Genomic DNA, 23,397 nt, shown 5'->3' with positions numbered 1-23,397 from the left:
CTGTTACAACAAAGTCGTTCTCATTTCCCCTCCCATGTGTTTCAGTCTGTGTGCCGACGTCCACCCCTCCATCCTGTTGTCTTGTTGCATGTACTTGGTGTCCTCCTCCTGTGGACATAATACTGTAACCTGCTGCGTTTGCTTGGTTTCTTTTGCCGTGTTGCCGTTTTGTGGCTTTCACGCTGCAGAGCTCCTCGTGCAGACTCCACTCTCTCCATCGCTCTGTTTGGGGCCACGCTTTGTCCACTCTGTGCTACGTGTGTGTGTGCCTGTGTGTCCTACTCAGAGTCTGTGTGGATATTGTCCCGGACAGTGCTCTGGTACTGCCAGAAGTTTCAAACCACACGATTGGATCTGTCAGATCTAACTTCCTTCCTTCTTACTGACCTCGTCCACCAGATTTCTTCAAACTTGCATGTGATATTCTCCTTTAATTTTTTCTGTGGGCATTCCATTTATTAACGTGGCTTGTTTCTAGGTATACAGCACATTGGACTAAAGCGTATACTTACAACGAGCGTTTGTGTGGCTTTGGTATTTGTTTTCCTCGAAATGTATGGTTTTATTGTGTTTTTCTGATTGTGTTCCTCACGGTTTTCCTTAGTGCACGCCAAAATTGAATGACTTGTGAACTGTAGTCATCTCGTGAAAGCAGAACACAGACTGCAGTTGCCTTCTCTCTTGCTGCTCCTTGACCTTCTCCACCTCTCTCTCCTCCAACGAGAGGTCCCCTCCCTCCTCTTTGTCTCCTCTCCGCTTTCGTCTCCACTCTCTCTCATCCCAAGGGTCCCTTCGACCCTCCCCATTTTCCTCCGGCACCATCTCTCATCGTGTCCCTTCTCTTTCCCTCCTTTACACGACAGATCCGCGTTGTGAATGCATTCCGTAGCTCCCTCTATGAAGGCCTGGAAAAGCCAGACTCCAGATCATCCATCCACAACTTCATGACACACCCCGAGTTTAGGATAGAAGACTCCACGCCCAACATCCCCCTCATCGACGACACGGACGAGGATTCAGCTCGGAGGAGGAGGAAGTACTCCAGCCAGCCCTCGTCCCCCAACAAGAACAACAACGCTATCGACAGCGGCATCAATCTCACCATCGACACCAGTAAATCGGCGGCCTCCTCCAGCCCCGCCAGCCCTCTGCACAGCTTGGAGACCAGCCTCTAACCCCGATCCTGAACTCAGCTCCGACCTCCCACATCCTTGCCGTCTGGTGGCGCCTCCTCCAGACCCTTTAACTGCGCCCTCGCACCTCGTCACCCGCAGGCTTTCACCTCGTCCCACTCACGGCTCGTCCTCCAGGCCCTCAAACCCCCGATTCCATGCCTCCGTCGCTCCCGTTCCTCCGACCGTGAGCTCCCCGCGGAGAAAATCCGAAGTAACACAACAAGGTGAGAAGAGAACATACAATCAAAAAAGCGCAACAAAGCCACAAAACGTGCACAGCCATCCTGCTTTTATGGTTGTATGTGTACGGTGGCGGTGGTGGGTGTGGGACTCGATGCGTGTTAGCATGTATTGTATTAGCGTGCCGCTGACTGCACATACGTCCGAACTTAGTGGCACCGGGAGGAGGACAGTGAGGAGGGAAGAACTGAAAAAACAGACGAACTTTAAAACTCACCTTACACTTCTTCTCCTCAACAATAACATTGTCAATACTGAGAATAGTTTAAATGAAATTGAAAAAACATTGTTATTATTCTGACTGAGATTATTATTGTTATTATTATTGTTGCTCCTGCATGAATGTACATTACCCAAGTTTTATTTCGAAGGCTTTTCGTTCTATTTGGGGTTCTTTCGTTCTGATGGGCTCGGCCTCACGGCAGACTACTATTTTGGAGCCGGCTTCTCTGGGTTCCCGCCCGCAAAGCTCCCTCGTCCGTTTGGCATGAACATGTACGCAATCGCATTTCATCAATAAACGGAGACGTGAACCAAGGTGGTAGGGCTCAACTTGCACAGTAGTTTTGCACCTGTCGGGAAAAATGGAACGCAAAATAATAATGATGATGATAGCATTTATGGGATATATTCTATAAATATAAATATATATAAATATATTTAGAGAGATTTTATCTTTGTTTGTTGGCATGTTGCCTTGTTCCTGCTTCAATGGCTCAAAATACTTTGACTTATTTATGTCTTAAAGAGAATGTAATTTGTTTACAACCTCGTAGAGATAAACTTCCTGGTTTCTACAAGGAGGGAGGCGAAGCTGAAGCTCAGAAGGACCAGAGCTGTGTTGGTGTGTTATTACTGAAAAACCGTGTGCTGGACTTTGCCTGCTATCTTGTCAAATACTGTAGATATTTTTAGAGGATTAACGAACAAAAAGAAACCAAAATATAATGGGATACATAGTAAATGTGGAATCTTAGTATTATTCTGTATGATTGTTGGGATCAAGGTGGAGTGGCTTGCCTTTGGTTTTTCTAAACAGAGGCCTCCTTTTTGTGACAGAGGGGGAATATTTGATTCTGTTTTTCACTACTACTTCTCTTTTTTTAATTGTGTTTTCTTTCCTGTGCTTCAGCGCTGGCCTGTGGTCAGGGCTCGAGTCTAAGGCTGTTATCAGGACCTTTACAGTGAACTGTCTTCTAGGTAAACCTGCTTGTTCAAAGGACTTGTCGTTTTAAACGCGTGACCATCAAAAGGCTGCAGTTGAGTCATATTAGAATTTCGCAAAGTTATATTTAGCTTATCTGTACCGCATGGAAATCAGACTTTTTGTCTGTTTTGTTTTTGTCGGAAATTTGGAATATATTGTGCTTTTCATTTATTTTTTTTTTTTTCGTTACGATTTGATTTTTGGTTTCAAAGAGTTTATTTGGCTCTGGCGGAGAGAGAGAGGCGCACACAGCCCCATAAAGCTGTTGGCATTTTTAAATCTCAAAAAAAGGAAAAACTGACAAAAAACCCAATTACAACAAACATGGAATGTTGCTTTGACTCTTTTTCTATATATAAAAAATACAGTTCTTTTCTGCACTATCTGGTTATGAATGAAAACTTCTGTGGTGTAATTCTAGATGTGCTTTCGTGTGTTTTAACCAAGCTTGTCTTCCTGCCGTCACAGAGTATACAATAATCTAGCATCAACTGTACTCACTAGTCGTAAACTATTTATTGTGCTTTGACCAATCAGACATTACCAGAGAGCGGTTACTTACAGAAGGCACATTTACCCCGACTTATTGCACTAAGAAGGACAAGGCCAGTTAACTAGCCTGTAATATTCTTAATAGTCTCTATTACTAACTGAAGTAAGTCATTGGCGAGCATGATACGATCATTATGCAACTTGAAAAAAATTTACAAATTTTCTACTTACAAAATCCTGTACACTACTATAGTATATAGTGTACTGTAACATCCATCCAAGCGGTTCTGTCTGTTTCCTTTTTCTATATCCTCCTCCTCTGTCATTTCCCAGTCGATCCATTCACTAGGAGAGGGTGCACAAGCTTTACCAGTCAGCTCAGGCGCGTTCGGACCGTAACATGGACCATTTGAATAAAAAGCTGTCTTTATTTAAGTTGAGAAAAACACACAGTCTGACAATTCTGCGTAGACGTTGTTGATTTTTCTTGTTTCTTTTGCTATGTTTTAACTCGACAATTTGTTTTGTCTGTAAAGAAATTCAAACAATAAACAGAAAACGGCATTTTCCAATAAAAAAGACTTAAGCCAACATTCTCAAACCACTTTTACATCCAGCACTTTCAAAGTAATCTTTGTAAATACAGCGATGCGCCCACTGTGGACAGAAACTCCATGCGGACTGGCGCGAAAACAGGAACTCTTTCTGACTACGTCTCCCATCATGCATCACAAGTCATACTGTACCACGCATACCACAGCTGTTTGGCTGTATGTAATCAATCACTGCTCCTGTCAGCAACAAAACATCATGATTACATCCAAATAATAACACGTGTTGTAACAGCCTATAATTATGTTAATGATGACTCCGATGATGACAACGATGATGCTGATGATAACGATGATGATGATATCAATGATACTTCTTGCAATATACTCTCACCTGCCTCGATGTACTGTATTTAGCAGCATGCAGTTTGTGGAACAAAGAAAAAGAGAAATGCCAACAGATAACTTTTTGGCATACTTAGCCATTTATGGGTAAGTGATTTAAGTGTTCATCTTGTTTTTATGATATTTTTTTTCATCTATACAATAATTGTAAATAAAAAACTCAATGTCTTTGTTCATTTAATACTATGCAAAAAGTCATGCTTTTCTGATTGTTACCCACCCTTAATCCTAGAGTGTGTTGCTGGAATGTTTGTGTTTTCAGAAGTCAGTAAACACAATGTGATGTAAATTATTTTCTAGCTCGAGGAAAAAAGTTCAATGATGATGAAATAATATCATTATATGGGGAAGATGATAATAATATTGGTGGTGACAGTGATGATGATGATGATGATGACGATGATGATGATGATAATGATGAAATGTTACTCTTGCTGCTTGACTGTCCCATTTACCACACTCCTGACAGGAGCGCAAGTGAAAAACACAATAAAAACAAAAACATGAAAAATCACTAAATAAATCTCCCAGAGCAGCATGACCCAGCATGGTGGTTCCTGGCCCCGTGTCACCTGTCCTGTTCTCACTCGTTACCGTCATTTACGTTCAGGTGGTTCTGTTTATAGCAAACATTTGCAGGTGTCTCCAATAACAAAAAAAAGACTTGTTTTGTTGTTTTTTTTTGGTATTTTTTGCTGTAAGGCCTCGGTTCTTCATGGTGTGTTATAAATAGAATGACTAACCATGCACATCCATGCTAACCACTCTGCGGGGCTGGAGGGACAGTGGTGCTTTGAGGCACGTGCTAACATCAGCGTTTACCATCTTGGTTTTGGCGTGTTAGCATGCTAACGTTAGCCGAGTAAAACTGGCGTCATATTTAAAAGTGGTGCAGCTTATGCACATGATTGCGCTGTAGAAAAGGTCAACAGAGGTTTAAATTACCTGTGGGGTCACAAACGTCGTCACCAACATTTGAAACCACGTTTTCTTTCGTCCTCAAGGCATCACTGGAGAAAAGGTCAGACGAATCTCTGGTTGGTCGTTTAGCTCTGATCTCGCATGGCTAACAAAAGTGATTCCAATCTGATTCTATGTAGTTTTTTCTTTCTCACCGCTTTGTGGTCCCTCTTATTTAATAATCTGGAGGCTCCTCCGATATTTGTAGTTGATCAAAATACAACATTTCTATAATTGTCTTACAGTCGTTTCATGAAGTGGCATCACCTCTTGTTTTTTTTGGGTTATGGACAGCAGCCGTACGTCCACTGGATGGCAGCATTTCACTAGAGAGGAATGACCGCGCCGTCACAGTTCTGTTCTTACTGCGGGGAGCCTCTTCACCTGATCAATATACAGTAACACATGTACAGTACAGTCGCACAACGTCAGTTGAGGGCAACGTCAGTCTGCACAATATTTATCACGGTGTCGTCACATTCAAATGGAAGCCAGTGATGCTTGGTGACCGAGGTCATAACTGCCACAGATGCAGGTGCGCACTGCGACGCAGGTTATGAATTGAGCGTGGGCCGGTTAAACACATGCACGTTGTTAATGAGGCGGAGGAAACGGGGTCAACGTGCAGCCATGATGAACTGTGTGCGTCTGCGGGAGGACGGTGGCCATGACTCCACCGGATTAATGAGCTTCACGCCAGGTAAGAACCGAGCCTGTGCTCATGTGTGCACTTCCACACGTGGTTGTGACGTTATTAAAGCCAGTCCTCGTTTCAACGAGCGGCCTCACGAGTCCGGGAGAGAGTTTTACTGTTAATCTATGGGTGTGAAGTTAGAGCAACGTCTGCTCCTGTTGTGTGTGTGGTTGTTCTTTGGACGTGAAACGATTCATCAAGTAGGTAAAAAAGTTTTGGTTTTCGTAATGATGAAATGAGAGTACTATTAGATGTGTTCTATTTGAAGCTCCACCAGCATTACATTAGTTATGTGTCACAGGACTAAATCCCTTCGCTGAGACTGGGAGCTCCATCAGAGAAGTCACAGCTTCAGCGTTAACCCTGCGTTTCCCCGCGCGGCAGCCTGGTGATGCGAGCAATCAGCATCAGCATGCGAGGCGGCGCCCGGGGAGGCGCAGCCTGTGAATATAGAGTGGGCTCCCACAGCTCGGAAGATTAGCACCCGAGTGCATTCAAGTCCATGTGCGAGGGCCGATTTCCAGGAAGAATAGCCCTTTATTGGGCCCCAAGTTGAATCCTGCTGCTTCCCTTTGGCCCAATAGAAAGCTGCAGTAACTGACAGTCCTTTACAATCAGCCAACACTGGTGGAGGTTTCGGGGGCTCCATCTTTTTTCTCTCTCCTTTTCTCCCAAAGGATTGATTTTGAAATTACTCTTTCTCTGCCCAGTGTGTGCATGGGTTGGTATATTTGTGTGCATTGGTCCGTATATGTGTGTGTGTGTGTGTCATTACATGCATGCATGCGCACACACACGCACACACACACTCTCACACACACACACACACGTACACAAACACGTGCACGCTGCAGTCTTGGCAATTGTCTTAATGGGATAAAGGGAGACTATGGTTCCTGTCGGGGGGATGGGACTGTGGGAATGACATGGGAAAACACACACACGTTGCTTTCATGGCACCAACAGCTACGTTGTCAGTGAGTTTGAAGTGAAGGTGATACATGGTGATGTTACTGCTCAAATGCACCTCTGGGTTGTATGACACAGCTGACTACAGGCTTGAAACTGGAAAATAAAACAACAATCACGTGTTCAGCTTTGATCTGAGGTCATGGTTTAAGGTCTTTTGTCTTTATGCTCATCATTTCTCACTGTGTAAAACTAAGGGTTATTAAAGGAGATTGAAAAAATTATATTAAAGATTATTCAAAGCTCTGCTTGTAGCAGTAAAGGATCCGTCCAGCAGGGGGCGTCTGAGGCCTTCAGGCTCACAAACCTGCTTCTCAGTTGTTCCCAGTCTTTTTGGCTCAACACCCTTCAGCGTAATATATATCACACACACTATTAAAATGAATGAGATGTCTGCTGGTTTAAATCGCATATTATAAAATATCTCCTATTTTCAAGCACGCAGGTTGACTTCCCGCCCAGAGATACACTCTCTCATTTCCCTGGTGACAGCAGATGGACAGGTCTGTGATTACCGTCCCACCGCCACACCTCACAGGTATAATAGCCTCATTCCACTGCTCATTGTGTCGATCCCGAGGTGTCAGGCAGTGGGAAGCAAATTGCCAAATTGAGAGGAAGTTGAGGTGTGTGTGTGTGTGTGTGTGTGTGTGTGTGTGTGTAATCCACATTTCATCTTGAGATGACAATGCACTGAAGACGTGGAGGGCAACGAATAACAGGGAAATACAGCGAGAGAGAAACCCACCAGCAGACGTGATTTGATAGATACACAATCTCCAGTTTGTGTTAATTACCCATGGTCCATTGCTCCAAGCGCGTACTAACTAAAAAACTCATGCATCAAAAAATTCTCCAGCAATTTCAGGTATGGAGACAATACTAAGAATAACTCCATGTATAATCATCAGAGCATTTCATGAGGCAGGTGCTGCACATCAGTAGTCGCTGTGGCCTGTAAAGCTACAGTAAAGATGTGCAGCTCAACACAGGTTTGGTGTTTTTGTACTAGAAGACATAAAATTGCATCTTGACTTGTTACAACAACAGCAGCTTAAACTGGCAGCCAACGACGCCACCTAAACAGGACACCACGTGGCTCCTTCCCTGTGACTCTCCACCTCCTGCCTCACGCTTCGGTCCCGGGGTCACGGGACACACGTTGCTCTCGCGAAGTTGGAGGCGACAGGTGAGAAGAAGCAAAGATGCCGTTTGGTTCAGAACGACGGGCCGTCGGACCCGAACCTGCCCCCGCTGATCTTAATATTCCGCCGGGCGATCGCGCGCTTCCCAGCCCCACTGGCCTGCGCCCGCGTAGCTGGCAGGTCCCAGTCACTACTGGGTGGCCGCTTGGTTCCTACTCAACTGCCCTCTGCTGCCAAGCGCTGAAAGCAGCTGGAGGTGGGCTCCCCGTGAGCGCATGACCAGGAACGGGCCCGGATGATCCCTCCGCTGTCTGACGCTGTCACACTTTAGCCGTGAATGTAAATATTACACCAGACCAATTGTCACGCCGGGACAAAAGAGGCCGAATCCAGGCGGACTGAAAGGAAGCAGCCGATTGGCCGCAGCCGCTTTGTTGAACCTGAGTTCGGGATCTGTTGCGACGGTCTCTTTGTGCGGCGTTTCCCCTCGCTTCCTTTCTCCTCGCTTTCCCTCGCCGTTGCTTTTTGTTGCGGCTGAAAATTGTGCATCAATGCAAGTCCAGGGCTTTCTCGGTGAAGTGACCCGTGTTTAACTGTTCTGGGGGCGTCTTGTTGAATCGCTCAAACAAATTGCTGTTGATATGAAGATGTGGGGTGGTGTCTGCATTGAGCCGGAGCGCTGGCGTCGCAGGGCGCCCAGTAAAAAGTCTGGCGGCGGTTATGACTTTGTCTTTTGTGGGTCTGGGCCTTTGCTGTCACTGGGCTCCAGTCCAGACATGTCACAGATCACATGCAGATTTTCGGGGGCTTTTCCGTCCGACGGTCCTCTTATAGAAGCTTAGCAAACAGTTACAAAGATCCTCCGTGTTTACTCTCTGTTTATACAGAACTGTCCCGTTCCGGCTCCGCTCGGTCCAGTGACTGAGGGACGTTACATGTTTTCAGTGAAACCACACTCCTGTCGTTGCTACAGATGACTGTTAAAGTGACCGGGGCCCAGTTGTCCAGTTGGTCCATTCCCAGTTACAGAGGCCGAGTGGCTTCAAGGCTTCATGGCTCCAGTTCTAGACACGTCTAGACATTTTGAATTATCTAAAATAACTAATGAGGAGTGGGATCTGGTGAGATCAAAATGAATACGTTACAAATGAAACCTACATTAAATGGGTCTGAACACTTTCTACAGACACATTGTGAATGTTCGTCAGCCTCAGGCCGAACAGAGCATCATTTATGATAAAAACCGTTACATAACCGGATGTGAGACGAGCCGATGGAGTCTGACATCGTTGTCCACTCTCCTCCCACTGTTTCATTTTCTATTCTGCCCTCTGTTATTTTTATCGTTCCTCTTCTCCTGCACCCTTTATTTTTGTATTGTTTTGCCTCTGACATACTGCTGCTCCTATATTCCATCTAATCTCTTCCCTTTTCTTTGCATCTTGTATCAGCCTGATGATGGGTACTGTATCTTAGCAACAGGTCTTTATTTTCCTCCTTTGTTGTCCCAAGTAGACAGCAAAGAGACTCCGTCCGTCCCCAGGAGACGCGTCGGCCAATCACTTTGAAGACCCCGGCTTGTTGGGAGTCAGCGCCGGGCGGATAATGGTGGACAAGCACGACCGGCTGCCATCTTTTCAACAGACAGTAAGCCATCGTAGTCTACAACCAACTCTTGGCCTTAACGAAGCTGGAGAATGGGATTGGTCACTACAGCAGAAAGGTTATTTTTGAGGACGTTTCTGGATTCCAGCAGCATGTGATTCCGCTCCACACGTGCAAAAAGCAGCGGCAGCAAACAGCAACACGAGCCCCCGAAGCAGCATCGACCTGCAGGACGCTAGCGGCTTCACTCCCGTCAGGCGACTTCTGCCTGATAATGTCATACGAGACAACCAAAATAAAGGAGTCAACTGTGCTGAGAGGCACAAGGAGCGTTCGCCAGCCGCTTTGGGTGGCCGTACTTTTTATGCAGGGCACTTCCTTTAAGCTTCTAATGACGAGTGACCCTTGCGTGAAGGGATTCTTAGAGACTAGGTCAGGCTTTTGGAGTCAGGGGAGTTCCTAGTGCACCAAGTCTGTCACGCCTGGAAACCAGGCAATCAGCTCGTGCATGAACAGACCCAAACCCAACAAACTCTCGCCCTGAGCCCGCAACCACACCATTGTTTCAGGCAGCGCGGGTTATTAGGACTTTATGACGGGCGGCTCGTTCATCATCGGCTGCTGTCAGCAACAACCGCGCGCTTTGGGCCGAGGCAACGCCGCGCCCGGGTCGCGGAGCGGACAAAGAGGTGTGAGTTGGTATGCAGCGAGCGGAGGCCCAGGAGCGAGCGCGCTCACAAAGGGAACCCAACTGTTGACATCAATTTATAAATCAAACCGGGTCAGCGCCTCTGTGAAGCCGGGGACTTGACTTCCCACAATTCTTGAACTTACAAACACCTGAGGTGAAAGGACGTGTTTAGCCTGGTATGAACACAGAATATACAAATCATCTAGGGGAATAAAATGGGCTTATTTTATCATGAACAATGATCATGAACAAAAGTTTTTGCAACATTTATTTGATGATGAGCAAATAAAAATGGGCACTTGGCCATTGTTGAGATTTAAAATCGCACCTCACATCGTTATCTTTACATCATATGACTTCCTGATCTCCAGGTGACATTATTTTGAGGTGAGGATACTTATTTTTTCTAAATAACCCTCATATATGACGTGAAGCGGCGCCAGAAGCGGATTATCACAGATAATCGACTAGTCGACTGTAGACAGGCTGCTGGGACGCAGCCCGTCGTGTTCTCCCGTCTCCTGGTGTAACCCCGCTCTCCGTGCGCCCCGGTAACGCCGAGGTGCGCGCTGGACTGGTAACCACATGGCTCCCATCCAACTGGAGGCGCTTGAGAGTAGACCGCTTGGAGAGTGGCAGCGCAGTCGCAGGTTCTCCGTCGCCCGGTGCAAGATCTCCCGTCACGTCTGGGATCTTTCCTTTATATACACGAGACTCGACCGGACCACTTCACTCGGACGCGAACCCAGATTGTTCTCAATCTGCTCTTTTCGCCCCCTCTCTCCTTTTTTTTCCTCACCCCCCGATCAGGCTTTAACCATCCTCGGGTTTGTAAAGGCAATTGTTAGTGCGCATCATTGCGGGAGCCAAAAGGAGGTTTGCCACTGATCCATAGGACACTGGTGAGTAGAGCGACGCTCCGCACATGTCTTTGGTTTACGTTGCGTCATTTTTCTCACTTACGGGCTTTTATTGAAGTTAACATGTAATTCTGACTCATCGGGCTGTTAACTCGCCACAGTAAGTGGACGCCGATTTTAATTATTGTAAACTCAAATTAAGTTTTTTACACTAAGTGCTGTTTATTAGAGGAACTTAGTGGTTTAGTCGCATGTTACTAAATCCAGTGTTTTCCTCGTTGCACAATGCACAAAGTAAAGCATTGAACATAATTTTACTCTTCTTGGTTTATTTGGATTTAAAACAGATGACTTGATCTGCACGAGTCAATAATGACACTGCTCTGACTCGGTTTGGTCTTTACTGTAAACAGAAATCTGGACTGTTGGATGGGTGTGGTTTTTACATTCACAGCACAGATTCGGAGGTCCCAAAAAGAATTGAATTCCAAAAACCGCCGACAAATCTATTCAAAGTCCTTGTTCTGAGGTCACCCTTAATGTCGCCCTCTCTCAGCGGGCTGCTGGAGCGTCATGACAGCTGAGAAGAGCGGGCCCGTTATAAACGGTAAACCAGAGGATGGCCGGGACCCGGAGGGGTCCAGCTCCAGCCTGGACAACGGGGAGTACAACGAGAGGGGCCACTGGAACAACAAGATCGAGTTCGTCCTGTCCGTGGCCGGAGAGATCATCGGCCTGGGCAACGTCTGGAGGTTCCCTTACCTCTGCTACAAGAATGGAGGAGGTAGAGTGGAAGGAGGACGCTCCCCCCTGCTGTGTCTGCAGGACCCCTGCACAGTCCTTCTGCCTAAAGAATAAATATGCTTAAATATGTCTAGTGGCAACAGCATAACACAGTATAAGAAGCACTTTTCTAATGAGGTTTTGTTCTAGTTATTACTTTATGTTATGCATATTCATGTTAATTAGACACTATTACATCTCAGTAGGGAGCACCTGTTGTGTTATCATCATCCTGCAGCGTCACAGCTCTGGACCTTGTTCTAGTACCAATGTCCTGTGCGTGTTTGTGTGTCTGAAGGGGCGTTCTTCGTCCCGTATGTCATCTTCTTCGTGTGCTGCGGCATCCCGGTGTTCTTCCTGGAGACGGCCCTGGGCCAGTTCACCAGCGAGGGAGGCATCACCTGCTGGAGGAAAGTCTGCCCCCTGTTCGAGGGTAACCACAAATCGTTATAATGATTAGGAGCTGAGCAAATCCACACCATTTATGACCTCAACCTCCGCTTCCAGGTATCGGCTACGCTACGCAGGTGATTGAGGCCCATCTCAACGTGTATTATATAGTGATCTTAGCCTGGGCCATCTTCTACCTCTTCAACTGCTTCACCACGGAGCTGCCGTGGGCCGGATGTGGGCACTACTGGAACACAGGTAGGAGCGCGTGTGCGCGGTGGGACGCGCCGCAGGACGCGCCCGCGACTCACACGCCGCCGTGTCTCTGCAGAGAACTGTGTCGACTACTACGGAGAAAACGCCACCAACATCACAAACCCCAACGCAACCTCTCCAGTCATCGAGTTCTGGGAGTGAGTACAATTATTACTTTTTGTGAAGTTACATTAAAGAATATACTTCATGTACTGTATGATGCTGGCTTGAATGACACCGTGAGCACTCATCATCGGCCATATTGTTGAAAGGCTGAGCTGCTGATGGCTCCAGACTGTTTAACCCCCCACCCCCCACCTCCCCCCCAATAATTAGTCAGCCTTTTCATATCTGTGTGTCAGCAGGCCCTGGTAGGCCAGCTGTCCCCCAGCTAGAGCCGTGTGCGTGGCAGTGCATCAGGCCCTGTCCGTGCGTAACGCTGACACACTTCCTGTCTCGCCGCCAGCGCCTTTGTTTACACTCGTGGGTCAAATCTCATTTTGGAGCCATTTGTGAATCTCTGTGTTTTAATCACGAGACAAGGAGCTTGTCGGCGTTGGACTAGTCCGTTATATAGTCCATATAAAAAATATGAGTTTAGTGACAGCAAAGATCTGAGGCAGCAGCAGAATGAGACGCTCGGAGAACGAACCACCATGTTGTTGGCAAAAATGCCCCAATGACGAGCTCTTATAAATCCATGCCAGGCAGCCTGCTGGGACTTCCACTGTACATGAAGCATAAACAGGGCTGGGAGCTTTATGTTATCTGAAGTAATAGTTAATATTGAAACCAAATGCATTTTATATCTATAATGCAGCAAATAATAATAATAATAAAAATATCCAGTCTTAAAAAATTATTTTATGTTTATAAATTAGAATATGTTTACGCATACTACTACTACTACCATACTACATGCTCATGTACACAATACGTTTCTACAATAGTACTTTGTATACTTCTATTGAGTTCAGAATGTGCCCAGGTATATTTGCACACATTAGCGCTCGCGTCCTGGCCTTCTGGCTGACCAGGAGGCACGGAGGGGCTGTGCTGGACCTCCACCGTGGCCGGTCACCAAGAACATGTCACCGTGATCAATGGCCGGTCAGGAGCTCTGGGGGTGAACGCGGTGGCAAAGATTTGGCAGCGCCGGAGCCGCAGCTCCGCTCTGTGGCTCCGGCCCTCGCTTCTCATCCCCCGTGAATGCTGTTGCTTGGCTTTGCTTCAACAAACAGGAAGTGCACCGTCGATTCACCGTTGCTGACAAGCTATGATGTCACTCCTGCTGCTAACAGACACTACATCATCAGTCGGCACAGTAACAGGCTGATAGCTTTTCTTATATGATAGTTGCCGTCGCCGCTATCAGACTTTAGACCCGATGAGCCAGAATGGATGGAGGGAAGCGGGTAAAGGTGCTGTTTCAGACACGGAAATTGACTGACTGAGAGGTTCAGTTCTGATGGGCCTTCACGTGGTTGGTTCTGTAATGGAGGGTCCACCTAAGGTGAAATGGAAGGTTGGAGAACACACTAAGCGATACGCTCAGGGACTGTGGCCAACCAGCAGCAGAACGACTTCACTATTTATGTATGAAAACCTCAAGCAACTATTTATTTTTTCATCAAAGCCTCTCTGTGTTGTAATTTATTTAGCGCAGGTTTCGCTGACAGAAAGAAAAAACCCAGAAGCTCAAGAACTATGTATAAACGCTGCTTCAATGTTTGATTCCAAATCAAACCAAATCAAAGTGTGAACCGGTGTTTCCTGCGCCCAAACAGGCGCCGGGTGCTGAAGATATCGGATGGAATCGAGCACATGGGAGGGATGCGCTGGGAGCTGGCCTTGTGTCTCGCTCTGGCCTGGTTCATCTGCTACTTCTGCATCTGGAAGGGGCCCAAGTCCACTGGCAAGGTGAGACGTGTGTGTGTGTGTGTGTGTGTGTGTGTGTGTGTGTGTGTGTGTGTGTGTGTGTGTGTGTGTGTGTGTGTGTGCGTGCGTGCGTGCGTGCGTGCGTGCGTGCGTGCGTGCGTGCGTGTGTGTGTGCGTGTGTGCGTGTGTGTGTGTGTGTGTGTGTGTGTGCGTGTGTGTGTGTGTTCATGCCTGGGTGAACACGGAGCGAGTGCCACAAGCTTGCGATGGATAAGGTGCACATGGATGCGTCTCCGCGCCTCTTTGCTGCTGCCGCATGTATATTTTAACCACTGGAGCATTTTTAATTTTCTCAAGCAGCCACAGGCTCCAACGCTTTGCTCTGTCTTTCCCACTGCAAACGGAGCACAAAGGCCGCGTTTGCGCCACCCTCTTCTACCTTCAGCCCCAAATCACTCGTTCCATTTTAATGCCCTTCCCATCTTTGGCTGCTCTGTGGCCCTTCAGGAACTCCTCAGATGCCGTTGGCCACAATGAGTTGAGAAATGGAGGTAGAGTGAGAAAATGTGAGCGAGCAAAGAGACTGAGAGGTGAGTGAGGAAAAATTAATGGGCTCACAGTCCACATAACGGGGCAAAACAGCTCGGCGGCGGCGCCTACATCTCCCTGAAGTGCCTTTTTGTCTTGCTGTGAAGTAAGAGAGGAGAATGCTTCTTCACGGCCGGGCTTTAGCGGCCGGTCCAAGATTGATTCCTGCATTCAGCGGAGCAAAGAGGAGCGTTCATGAGGAGCATGCAGAGTGCGCCTCCGCCGCGTCTCCCTCTCCCTCTGACGAACCAACGCAGCGCGCTGCTTGCGACTGGGGGGCGCTTTCTCCCCCGCGGGCCCTGCAGCCATTCAGCTCCGGCTCCGGCTCCGGCTCCGCTAAGCCACTTGCTTTTGTTGCGCGCTGCTCGCCAGCCATTCTCACTTCTAAGCTGCGGTTAGATTTACGGCGACGCCGGGGGCGAGTTTGACCAGTAAATTTGCGCCGGCTCAGATGTTTGCCCGCGGTGAGCTGGAAGCAGCATGCGGAGCGTCAGAGGCTCATGGGGAGATTGAATATCGTCCCTTTTCAGCTCCGGAGAGATGAGGGAGAAAGAGAGGGGGGAGCTTTGGGGTGTGTAATCGTTTTATTTGACAAATTACAGGAGGGATGTGTTTGGGCAGGACACAAGTTTTCCCACACTTTCCCCGTAGTTCTTGCTGCGCTGAACAGAGGGTGAATGAGGGTGGTCGTGTCCCGAAGTCACACGAAAGCTCACTGTAGGAACTGAATTCAGGATTTAAGAGCTGAAGATACGGCAGTTGTTTAAGTGAGAACACAAAAGCATCAGGAGACTCAAATGCCGCCACACACTTCTGCATGCATGCACACCCAGTGTGTGTGTGTGTGTGTGTGTGTGTGTGTGTGTGTGTGTGTGTGTGTGTGCGTGCGTCCTCACCCGTGCACTTCTGTGCATGCTTCAAAGAGAAGCACATTTTCCCACACTGCCAGCATCACTTCTCTGGGCTTCTCCTGCTTAAAGGACGGGGCCAGAGAAGCCCTCTTTTCTTTTCAGGCCCCTGGCCCGGCTCTGTTCTGTCCTCAATTGGACCCTGACTGGATGCCAGCAAGCCAGGGGATGTATGTAGCCCGCCTTTGCCTTCCAAGAGGCCAGGGTCTTTGTTCAAGAGGCTTCTTGGAGTCTTGAGATGTCGAGCGCGGTTCGACCAACCTGAACATTTTAGCAAAGGAGGAAATGGAAGTCTGAGAGTTAGCGAGTGTCGCTAATGCTCAGAAAATGTATGTGGCTTGACTGAGCGTGTGCTCAGACTCCAGCTGTGACCCCTGATCAGCTGATCAACACTTGTTCATGTCCCCTCAGGTTGTGTACGTGACGGCTACCTTTCCTTACTTCATGTTGCTGATCCTGCTCATCAGAGGAGTGACACTGCCAGGAGCCTACGACGGCATCAAATTCTACCTCTACCCAGACATTTCACGTCTCTCAGACCCTCAGGTAGGCTTCAGCGTGAAATCAAGACACCTGATCACCTTATGTGCAACATCTGGTGCTAATATAAAGCTCGTCATCCTGAGGCAGCTCGTCTTACTGTCACCTGCCACTTACTGTGGCTTAAACTTGAGCAGGAATGTGCATCACACACACACACACACACACACACACGCACGCACGCACGCACGCACGCACGCACGCACGCACGCACGCATGCACACACACACACACACACACACACACACACACACACACACACACACACACACACACACACACACACACACAGGACATGACAGGAGGAGCTGCCAAGGAGACAGGTGGTGTTGTTGTTACTGTGATGTGGTACAGGATCAGATTTTTTTAAAATTACTTTCATTCACCTTAGGATTTTCACTTCTCGAAAGACAAATATTCTTCCTTTTTTTGCCTTAGATGAGATTTTACGAACGGCTCAAATCCGATCTAAGTGTGTATTTCTGTAAAAGTTGCATAAACAGAAGCTGAGAGTGACAGAGGCGGCACAGACACTGAGAGCAGACTCTTTGACCTTGTCTGGAAAAGGCAGACAGCTGGCGTCGCTAGGCAACGGCAGAACAGAAAGTATCAGTGGATGCGGTGTCATGACAACGCAAATCGACATAGATGACGGGTTTGAACGAGAACGACGGAACAGAGGAGAGAGGACGGATGCCGTGGAGTATTTTCATACGGATGAACGGCTGCGACCTGATTGAAGTTCAGGGAACAGATCAAGATTCTAGAATCTTCACACTTTCATTCACAGCCACACAAAAACACAGTCCTGACGCCACTTTGTTCCTTTTCCTACTGTATCTGTATGAAATGTCTGCTTGGATCACAACATTTCACCTGCTCTGCCGTCATGTGAGCGCTCGCCTATGGAAACGTCTGTTTCACACCCTTCATGCTAATAACCGGTCCCCGGGACGGGATGCTCAGCGTGCGATGACAGGAGGGCGGCAAATTAAAACCCAGAGCGTAGGAACAGACGAGCCACTGGCGCTTGTTGAGGTGGGACGAGTGTTAAGAACAGTTAGTTGGGATGAACTGAAGTAGTGAGTAACATAGAATGTTCTTCATAGAAAAACAAAGAACGAAAGCAGGCTTTTAACCACGGGTAAAAAAAGCAGGGGATTTAATCGGCTTCTAAAAAAGTAGGATTTGTAGCCGTTGTCTAGTAAGAGGTGTGTGTTACACACAGCAAATGAAGGGAAACACTTAGAGTGAGACAGTGAAGGAGCGAGGGAAACAAAGAGACGGCCAGAGTGAAGCAGGGCGATAAAGAACGGCCGCTGTTTGCCAGAGGAAGACATTACTTCTGACACCGGCGCTCAATGAGCTTCCTCTGGAACAATCATGGCTCTGTTCCGTGCGGCGGCCCGCGTGGAGCCCCCCCCCCCCCCCCCCCCCCCGCAGCCCGAACCTCCATCACACCTCTTACTGTCTGCCGTTCTCACGCTCCGTCCTCTGCGCCTGCGGCTGGTGGGCGCAGAACCCGAGCACCGGCGCGTCCCGCTCCTCCCGCAGAGTTAGACCGGGGTAACTGGTGACTCTTAATTGCCCGTAGGTGCGGATGGCGGTCGGCCCTGCGACGCTGGGGCGGCCCCCACGTCTAGGAGCAGTCGGTTCCCCGCTTCGCTGTCGGTCGTCATCCAGCTTTCACACAGTAGAACGTTTCCTGGAGCCACAGTCTCAACATAACCAAACACAAGCCGGCTAAATTAGGCACAACATCAACAAGTGATTCTCCCGGAGCCTGGGCCTTTAAGGTTTCCCCGCGCTGCGCGGCCATCAGCCCAGGGTGAACTAAAGGGAACATTAATGAACATTAGGGGAGAAAGGCCCGTTCTTCCACAGGAACAGTCCTGTGTTTGTGAGGTCACAGAAGTTACCGTGGTTACTCCCAGGAGGGAGCGAAGACCGTGCGTTTGTTAATTGTTCCGTGGTGGGGAAATGAGATTAGTGGCTGAATGGTGATGTGAGGGTTTTCAAAGAGACATGCTGCATTAGGTTTGAATTCGCCAGCGCCCCATGCGATGCTGCGGGCCCTGGGGTCCTGCGTCCGTTTCATAACGCGGCCTGAATAAAGAGTCAAACACGTTTGAGGTTGCCCCCGAGTGGTCTGGGGATAATAACATGTTAAAGCAACACTGTCTTAGCTGCTCAGGTGAGGAACGATCGGTTCAAAACCCGAACGCGTTCAACGGAACTAAATGTTCTACTGCCTGTGAGTCTTAAACACAGACAACCCATACTGCAGGTGAGACGTTCTGAACTGAGCCATGATTTCAAAATCGGGAAAGTACTTGAATCTCATTGAAACAGAAGAGCTTTTACTGTTCTCCTGCGATAATGATTTGAATGTAGATCTGCATTAACGGACTGTAATATGCCCGCGTGCGCGCGCTCCCAGGTGTGGGTGGACGCAGGAACGCAGATCTTCTTCTCCTATGCCATCTGCCTGGGCTGCCTCACCGCTCTGGGCAGCTACAACGCCTACGACAACAACTGCTACAGGTAGCACGCACTGGAGGAGGCGGCGCGTCGGCCCGCGGCGCGCGGCGCCTAACGGCCTGTCTGTCTCGCCCGCAGGGACTGCATCATGCTCTGCTGTCTGAACAGCGGCACCAGCTTCGTGGCGGGTTTCGCCATCTTCTCTGTGCTGGGCTTCATGGCCTACGAGCAAAACGTCCCCATCGAAGCCGTGGCCGAGTCCGGTAAGCGGATGCGATCTGTGACGCGCTGCCGCTGAAGCCGATGCCGTGTCTGGAGGAAGTGGGCCTCTGCCATCAAACAGGCGCTTATATAAGTCCTCGCGCTTCACCTCAGCTCTCAGACCGCCGTGTTATCATTTATTCAAGTCACTATGAATGATTTAGTGAATGTGACAGAGCGAACGATTTGGAATGTTCCAGAAATGAATGATTTAAATAATGCGCTTCGGAGGTTGGCGCTGAATTATGCAAAGTGGGGCCATCTTTGACTTTCAACCAGAGCTTACAAGCATCCACCTCAGAGCCCACGTTAAACTCACAGAAGCACCTGAACAACATGAAGGTCGCGGTTAAACCCGTGGAGTCGGTTTCTGCCACATAAACCCTTCTCTGATACGATCTGCTCCAGGTCCCGGTCTGGCTTTCATTGCCTACCCCAAGGCTGTCACTATGATGCCTCTGTCCCCCCTTTGGGCTTGCCTCTTCTTCATGATGCTCATCTTCCTCGGCCTGGACAGTCAGGTGAGACCCGACTCCTGTCGCACCGACGCTGCAGCAACTGACTCTGACGACGCTTTGTGCTGAACGCGAGTCTCTCCCGCTCCAGTTTGTGTGTGTGGAGAGTTTAGTGACGGCTGTGGTGGACATGTACCCGGACACGTTCAGGAGAGGCTACCGCAGAGAGCTGCTCATTCTCGGCATGTCTGTGGTCTCCTTCCTCATCGGGCTCATAATGTGTACGGAGGTAAGACTTCAGTTGGGATGAACCAGTTTTTCATCAATACTCTGTATTTCGTTGTTTTAATATAATAATAGAGGAGAAGGCGTTCAAACGGTCCTCGGAGGCATTTGGTTTCATACATTTTCAGGATCTTCTGGGCTGTTGATCGTCTGTTTAACGCTATGATGTAACCCTGCTCCCAGATTCATGCGAGGCTTTATTCATGACGGCGCTTTTAGTTTGCTTGAGCAGAAGGAACAGACGAGAGACGAGAGGCGAGCCGCACTGGGAGCCGCGTGTGAAGAAGCAGCGGGACATTTAGGGATTTGTTTGTCTCAAAGGTGGATGAAAATATGATCGAATCTGTGACACACACCTGACGTGTGCCTTGTTCTGTCAGGGCGGCATGTATGTGTTCCAGCTGTTTGACGCCTACGCTGCCAGCGGCATGTGCCTGCTGTTCGTGGCCATATTCGAGTCCATATGTATCGGCTGGGTGTACGGTAAGACTGCCACACGTTTGCCCCTTTACTGTAGGTGACGCAGGGTTCATTCTCACAGGACAGGCCTTTGCTTCTGGCTGCTATAGTGTTTCTTGTCTGCCCTCTGCTGGAGAATAGGCTCAATCGCATGCAGGAAAAACGAAAAGCTACATGTACATGATGGCGGGATGATTATGTCATGTAATCATTTTCTATTCATCAATGTGTGCTCGTTTTCATTTCCCGAGTTCAGCATGCTCTTTTCTGGACGACCAGATTTCCTCGTTCTGTCGGAAAACATAAATCGTGTGATCATTTTCTTCTTAATCTGTGAGTGACGCTGGTCTCCGGTTTCAGGCAGCGACAGATTCTACCTGAACATCGAGGACATGATCGGCTACAAGCCCGTCTTCTTCATCAAGTGGTGCTGGATGATCCTGACCCCGGGCATCTGCGCTGTGAGTCCGTCACGGAATCGGAAGCAGCAGCGGGAACTCAATATCAAAATTATGACCGTCAGAGATGGGATTTTTTTTAAACGCGTTGTGGTTTTTGTCTGCAACAGGGGATCTTCCTGTTTTTCCTGATTAAGTACAAACCACTGAAGTATAACAACGTGTACACGTACCCCGACTGGGGCTACGGCATCGGCTGGTTCATGGCCATGTCCTCCATGGTCTGCATCCCTCTGGGCATCATCTGGATGATCTGGAAGACTCCAGGCACCTTCTCTGAGGTAAAACACGCACACACTGGTGTCTCTCCATAGCCAACATGGGAGCGGCAGTTCTATATTTGAGATCCACTTCTAACCTTTTCATTCCTGCGTCTGCAGCGGATGAAGAAGCTGACGACCCCCAGTCCAGACCTGAAGATGAGAGGGAAACTGGCCGCGCTCAGTCCCTACGCCGCCAACGACGCCAAGCTCAAGGTCGACGGGAAAATCTCCACCATCTCAGAGAAGGAGACGCATTTCTAACGCCTGCGACGGACGAGGGCCGAGTCCGGCAAACACCGACCCCAACAACAGCATCCAACACCGCGGAGAACAGGAAACGGAACAAATTACCTGGAGTGTTATTTTTGTTTTGTACAAAAAAAAAAAGAGAAAAAAGGAAACGTCCTCACGTGATTATTATGTAGTCTGGTTCTGTTTTGCACAAACCTTGAATAACGATAATGTTGTTTTCAGTTAACACTGCGACTAAAGCAGGCGTTTCTATCTTTTCTAACCATTAATATTTTGAAGCTGTGTTTGATGACATGCAGCATGTGGTAAAACATGCCAGCACTGGTCACACTAGTGTCTGTGCCTTTAGAACAATACCAGAGTGTTGTGTCGTGAAAGGCTTACACTGTACATTTATTGGCAAAGTGTGGTGCCTCTCTATTAGGTACTAGGTACCCAAACGTGACTGTCTGAGACGGAGCAGCTCGGACCATTCCACCTGCACTAGATCTGTCTGATAGAGGATGCAGCAGTAGGGCTCAGTGGGCGGTTACAGGAGGGAGCGGAACGAAGCCCAGCTCACATCAGAGTTCGGCCCCTGAAGGTTTGAATCACTTCAATTCGAAGCGGTCGCTGAGCAAACTAAGCACAAAAGACAAAAACAAAATCTCTTGATCTATTGGAAGCAACACTTTTAACAGGGGCGATTCGGGGCTTAGCGGGTTTCCGTGGCGACGCCGTTCCCACGCAGACGCTCAGGATGTTTGCAGAGAAACCCTGTGGAAGGAAGCACCTGCAGCGTTCTCCTCCCTCTGATTTGGGCTGAGTTGAGGACGGGGGCTCGCGGGCCGAGCCCCGTGAACGCACCGCTGTCCTGCAGCTGCCCTCCTGTAAGCAGCCTCTGCTCTCAGTGACTGTGCTGAGGAGCACAGAGTCAGTCCAACTCAGACCCTGCCTTTGGATTCCCCGCTCTGGCCGCAGTGAAGACGATGGACGCCTGTCAGATGCGCGTCCTTTTCATTCTCTTTTCCTCCGTCTGTCTCATCTTCAGCCTTTGCTTCATCCCAGTCGTTGGGTTTGGGCTCGAACACGGCCCCATTACGTTCATGCATTCCTTAATTTATGTCTCTGAGTCAGTGCAGGGCTAAAAGCAGGGTCTGCTCCTGTCGTCCATTTGATTGTAGCATAAGTCAATGAGCTGGTCTCGTTATTTAGGTCCCCATCGGTCCATCACAGCTTCATCCAGTCAACGCTCACATGACTCCGGTTTGTCCTCCGTTGCTTTGTCCCGCTTTCTCACTTCCCGTCTTTTCTTTCCTCGGTCCCTGTTTCCTGAGAGTCGAACGCAATCAGGGGGCGGCGTGTGCGGGAATGAAACGCAGACTGCATCTCTGCACAGGTTTTCAGGAGGAGGAAGAAGAAAGTGGGGGAGGAAATAAAGAAGTGATGAGGTGAGCGAGTGCACAGTCGAGTACGTCGAGAGGGAAAGTGAGGAAGTGTTTAGTGGCCGAAGCTCCTCCTGTCTGTGCTGTGACGTCGTCTAAACCAGCACCTGGTCCCTCTGGTTACTGTATTATCACCTCCTCACTGATGTCTGTGCAAATATTAATAGATGTGTGCGTCAAACGTTATCGCCTGCTGTGTAACACTGATCGTGTCGATGTATATTTTTACGTCTCTTTCTAGAATCTGTGGTCGAGATGAAACGGCTTAAAAAGTATGGAACGTCCTTTGTTTTGACTTTTGATATGTCGCTCAAAAGAACTATAATGAAAGTTGGACTGTGGTACGCGACATTTGCTATTCACAGGACACACTGTCTGCTTACTCATTTTTAAAAATAAATATTAAGAAAAACTGAGTGGAGAGTTTTTTTTTTATTTCACTTACTCTCACACGACTGATTCAGCTATGCAGAAATAACTACTCTCTAAAGAGAATTTAAACTACAAATCACTTAAAAAATTTATATCTCTTATCAGTGCTGGACGTGCTGACTAAATACATGGGTCTTTATCAAGACGGCAAAAATGTAGACGTATCCTGTCTTACAGGAAGATGCGTTCACTGCCCTCTCCTCACCTGCCACCAGAGGCAGCCCACCACAGCCAACAGCAGTATAGAGCCAGAACTATCAGCCAAATAATAGAAGAAGAAGAAGAAGAAGA

The 23,397-nt window shown here is 48.4% G+C and overlaps 2 protein-coding genes across 17 annotated transcripts in view; both read left to right on the top strand.

The window, feature by feature from the left end:
* atp2b2 (ATPase plasma membrane Ca2+ transporting 2) overlaps positions 1-4,611 on the top strand; it is a 68,806-nt gene extending 64,195 nt beyond the window's left edge. For 13 of the 15 annotated variants that reach the window (XM_055509130.1, XM_055509126.1, XM_055509129.1 and 10 more), the window contains one exon: positions 864-4,611. In XM_055509130.1, coding sequence (XP_055365105.1) covers positions 864-1,175 — 312 coding nt within the window. In that variant the 3' untranslated portion in view covers positions 1,176-4,611. The remainder of the gene's footprint in view (positions 1-863) is intronic. The other 2 variants (XM_029149683.3, XM_055509137.1) reach the window with 1 other exon arrangement.
* A 6,140-nt stretch (positions 4,612-10,751) lies between these two features.
* slc6a11b (solute carrier family 6 member 11b) lies at positions 10,752-23,090 on the top strand. Of its 2 annotated transcripts, none has more exons than XM_029149688.3 (15): positions 10,752-11,036; positions 11,551-11,778; positions 12,076-12,210; positions 12,285-12,425; positions 12,499-12,580; positions 14,210-14,342; positions 16,208-16,342; positions 18,777-18,880; positions 18,956-19,080; positions 19,487-19,599; positions 19,685-19,822; positions 20,199-20,301; positions 20,638-20,738; positions 20,846-21,016; positions 21,116-23,090. In XM_029149688.3, the coding sequence occupies exons 2-15, from the start codon at positions 11,568-11,570 to the stop codon at positions 21,257-21,259; spliced, it is 1,836 nt and encodes a 611-aa protein (XP_029005521.1). In that variant the 5' UTR covers positions 10,752-11,036; positions 11,551-11,567; the 3' UTR covers positions 21,260-23,090. The 2 variants fall into 2 exon arrangements, with proteins under 2 accessions (XP_029005521.1, XP_029005522.1); XM_029149689.2 differs by having other exon boundaries at positions 11,028-11,154.
* Positions 23,091-23,397: the final 307 nt, after the last annotated feature.

Source organism: Betta splendens, chromosome 5 (assembly GCF_900634795.4).
Source record: "Betta splendens chromosome 5, fBetSpl5.4, whole genome shotgun sequence".
In the NCBI taxonomy this organism is placed as follows: domain Eukaryota; kingdom Metazoa; phylum Chordata; class Actinopteri; order Anabantiformes; family Osphronemidae; genus Betta; species Betta splendens.
Note: the sequence above shows the minus strand (reverse complement) of the source record. Positions and strands in the feature narration are given on the sequence as shown.

Coding starts and splice junctions, on each gene's coding strand:
- slc6a11b (XM_029149688.3), top strand. CDS start 11,568: ATGACAGCTGAGAAGAGCGGGCCCGTTATAAACGGTAAACCAGAGGAT. Junction 16,343..18,776: donor CACGTCTCTCAGACCCTCAG/GTAGGCTTCAGC, acceptor GCGCGCTCCCAG/GTGTGGGTGGACGCAGGAAC. Junction 20,739..20,845: donor TGACCCCGGGCATCTGCGCT/GTGAGTCCGTCA, acceptor TGTCTGCAACAG/GGGATCTTCCTGTTTTTCCT.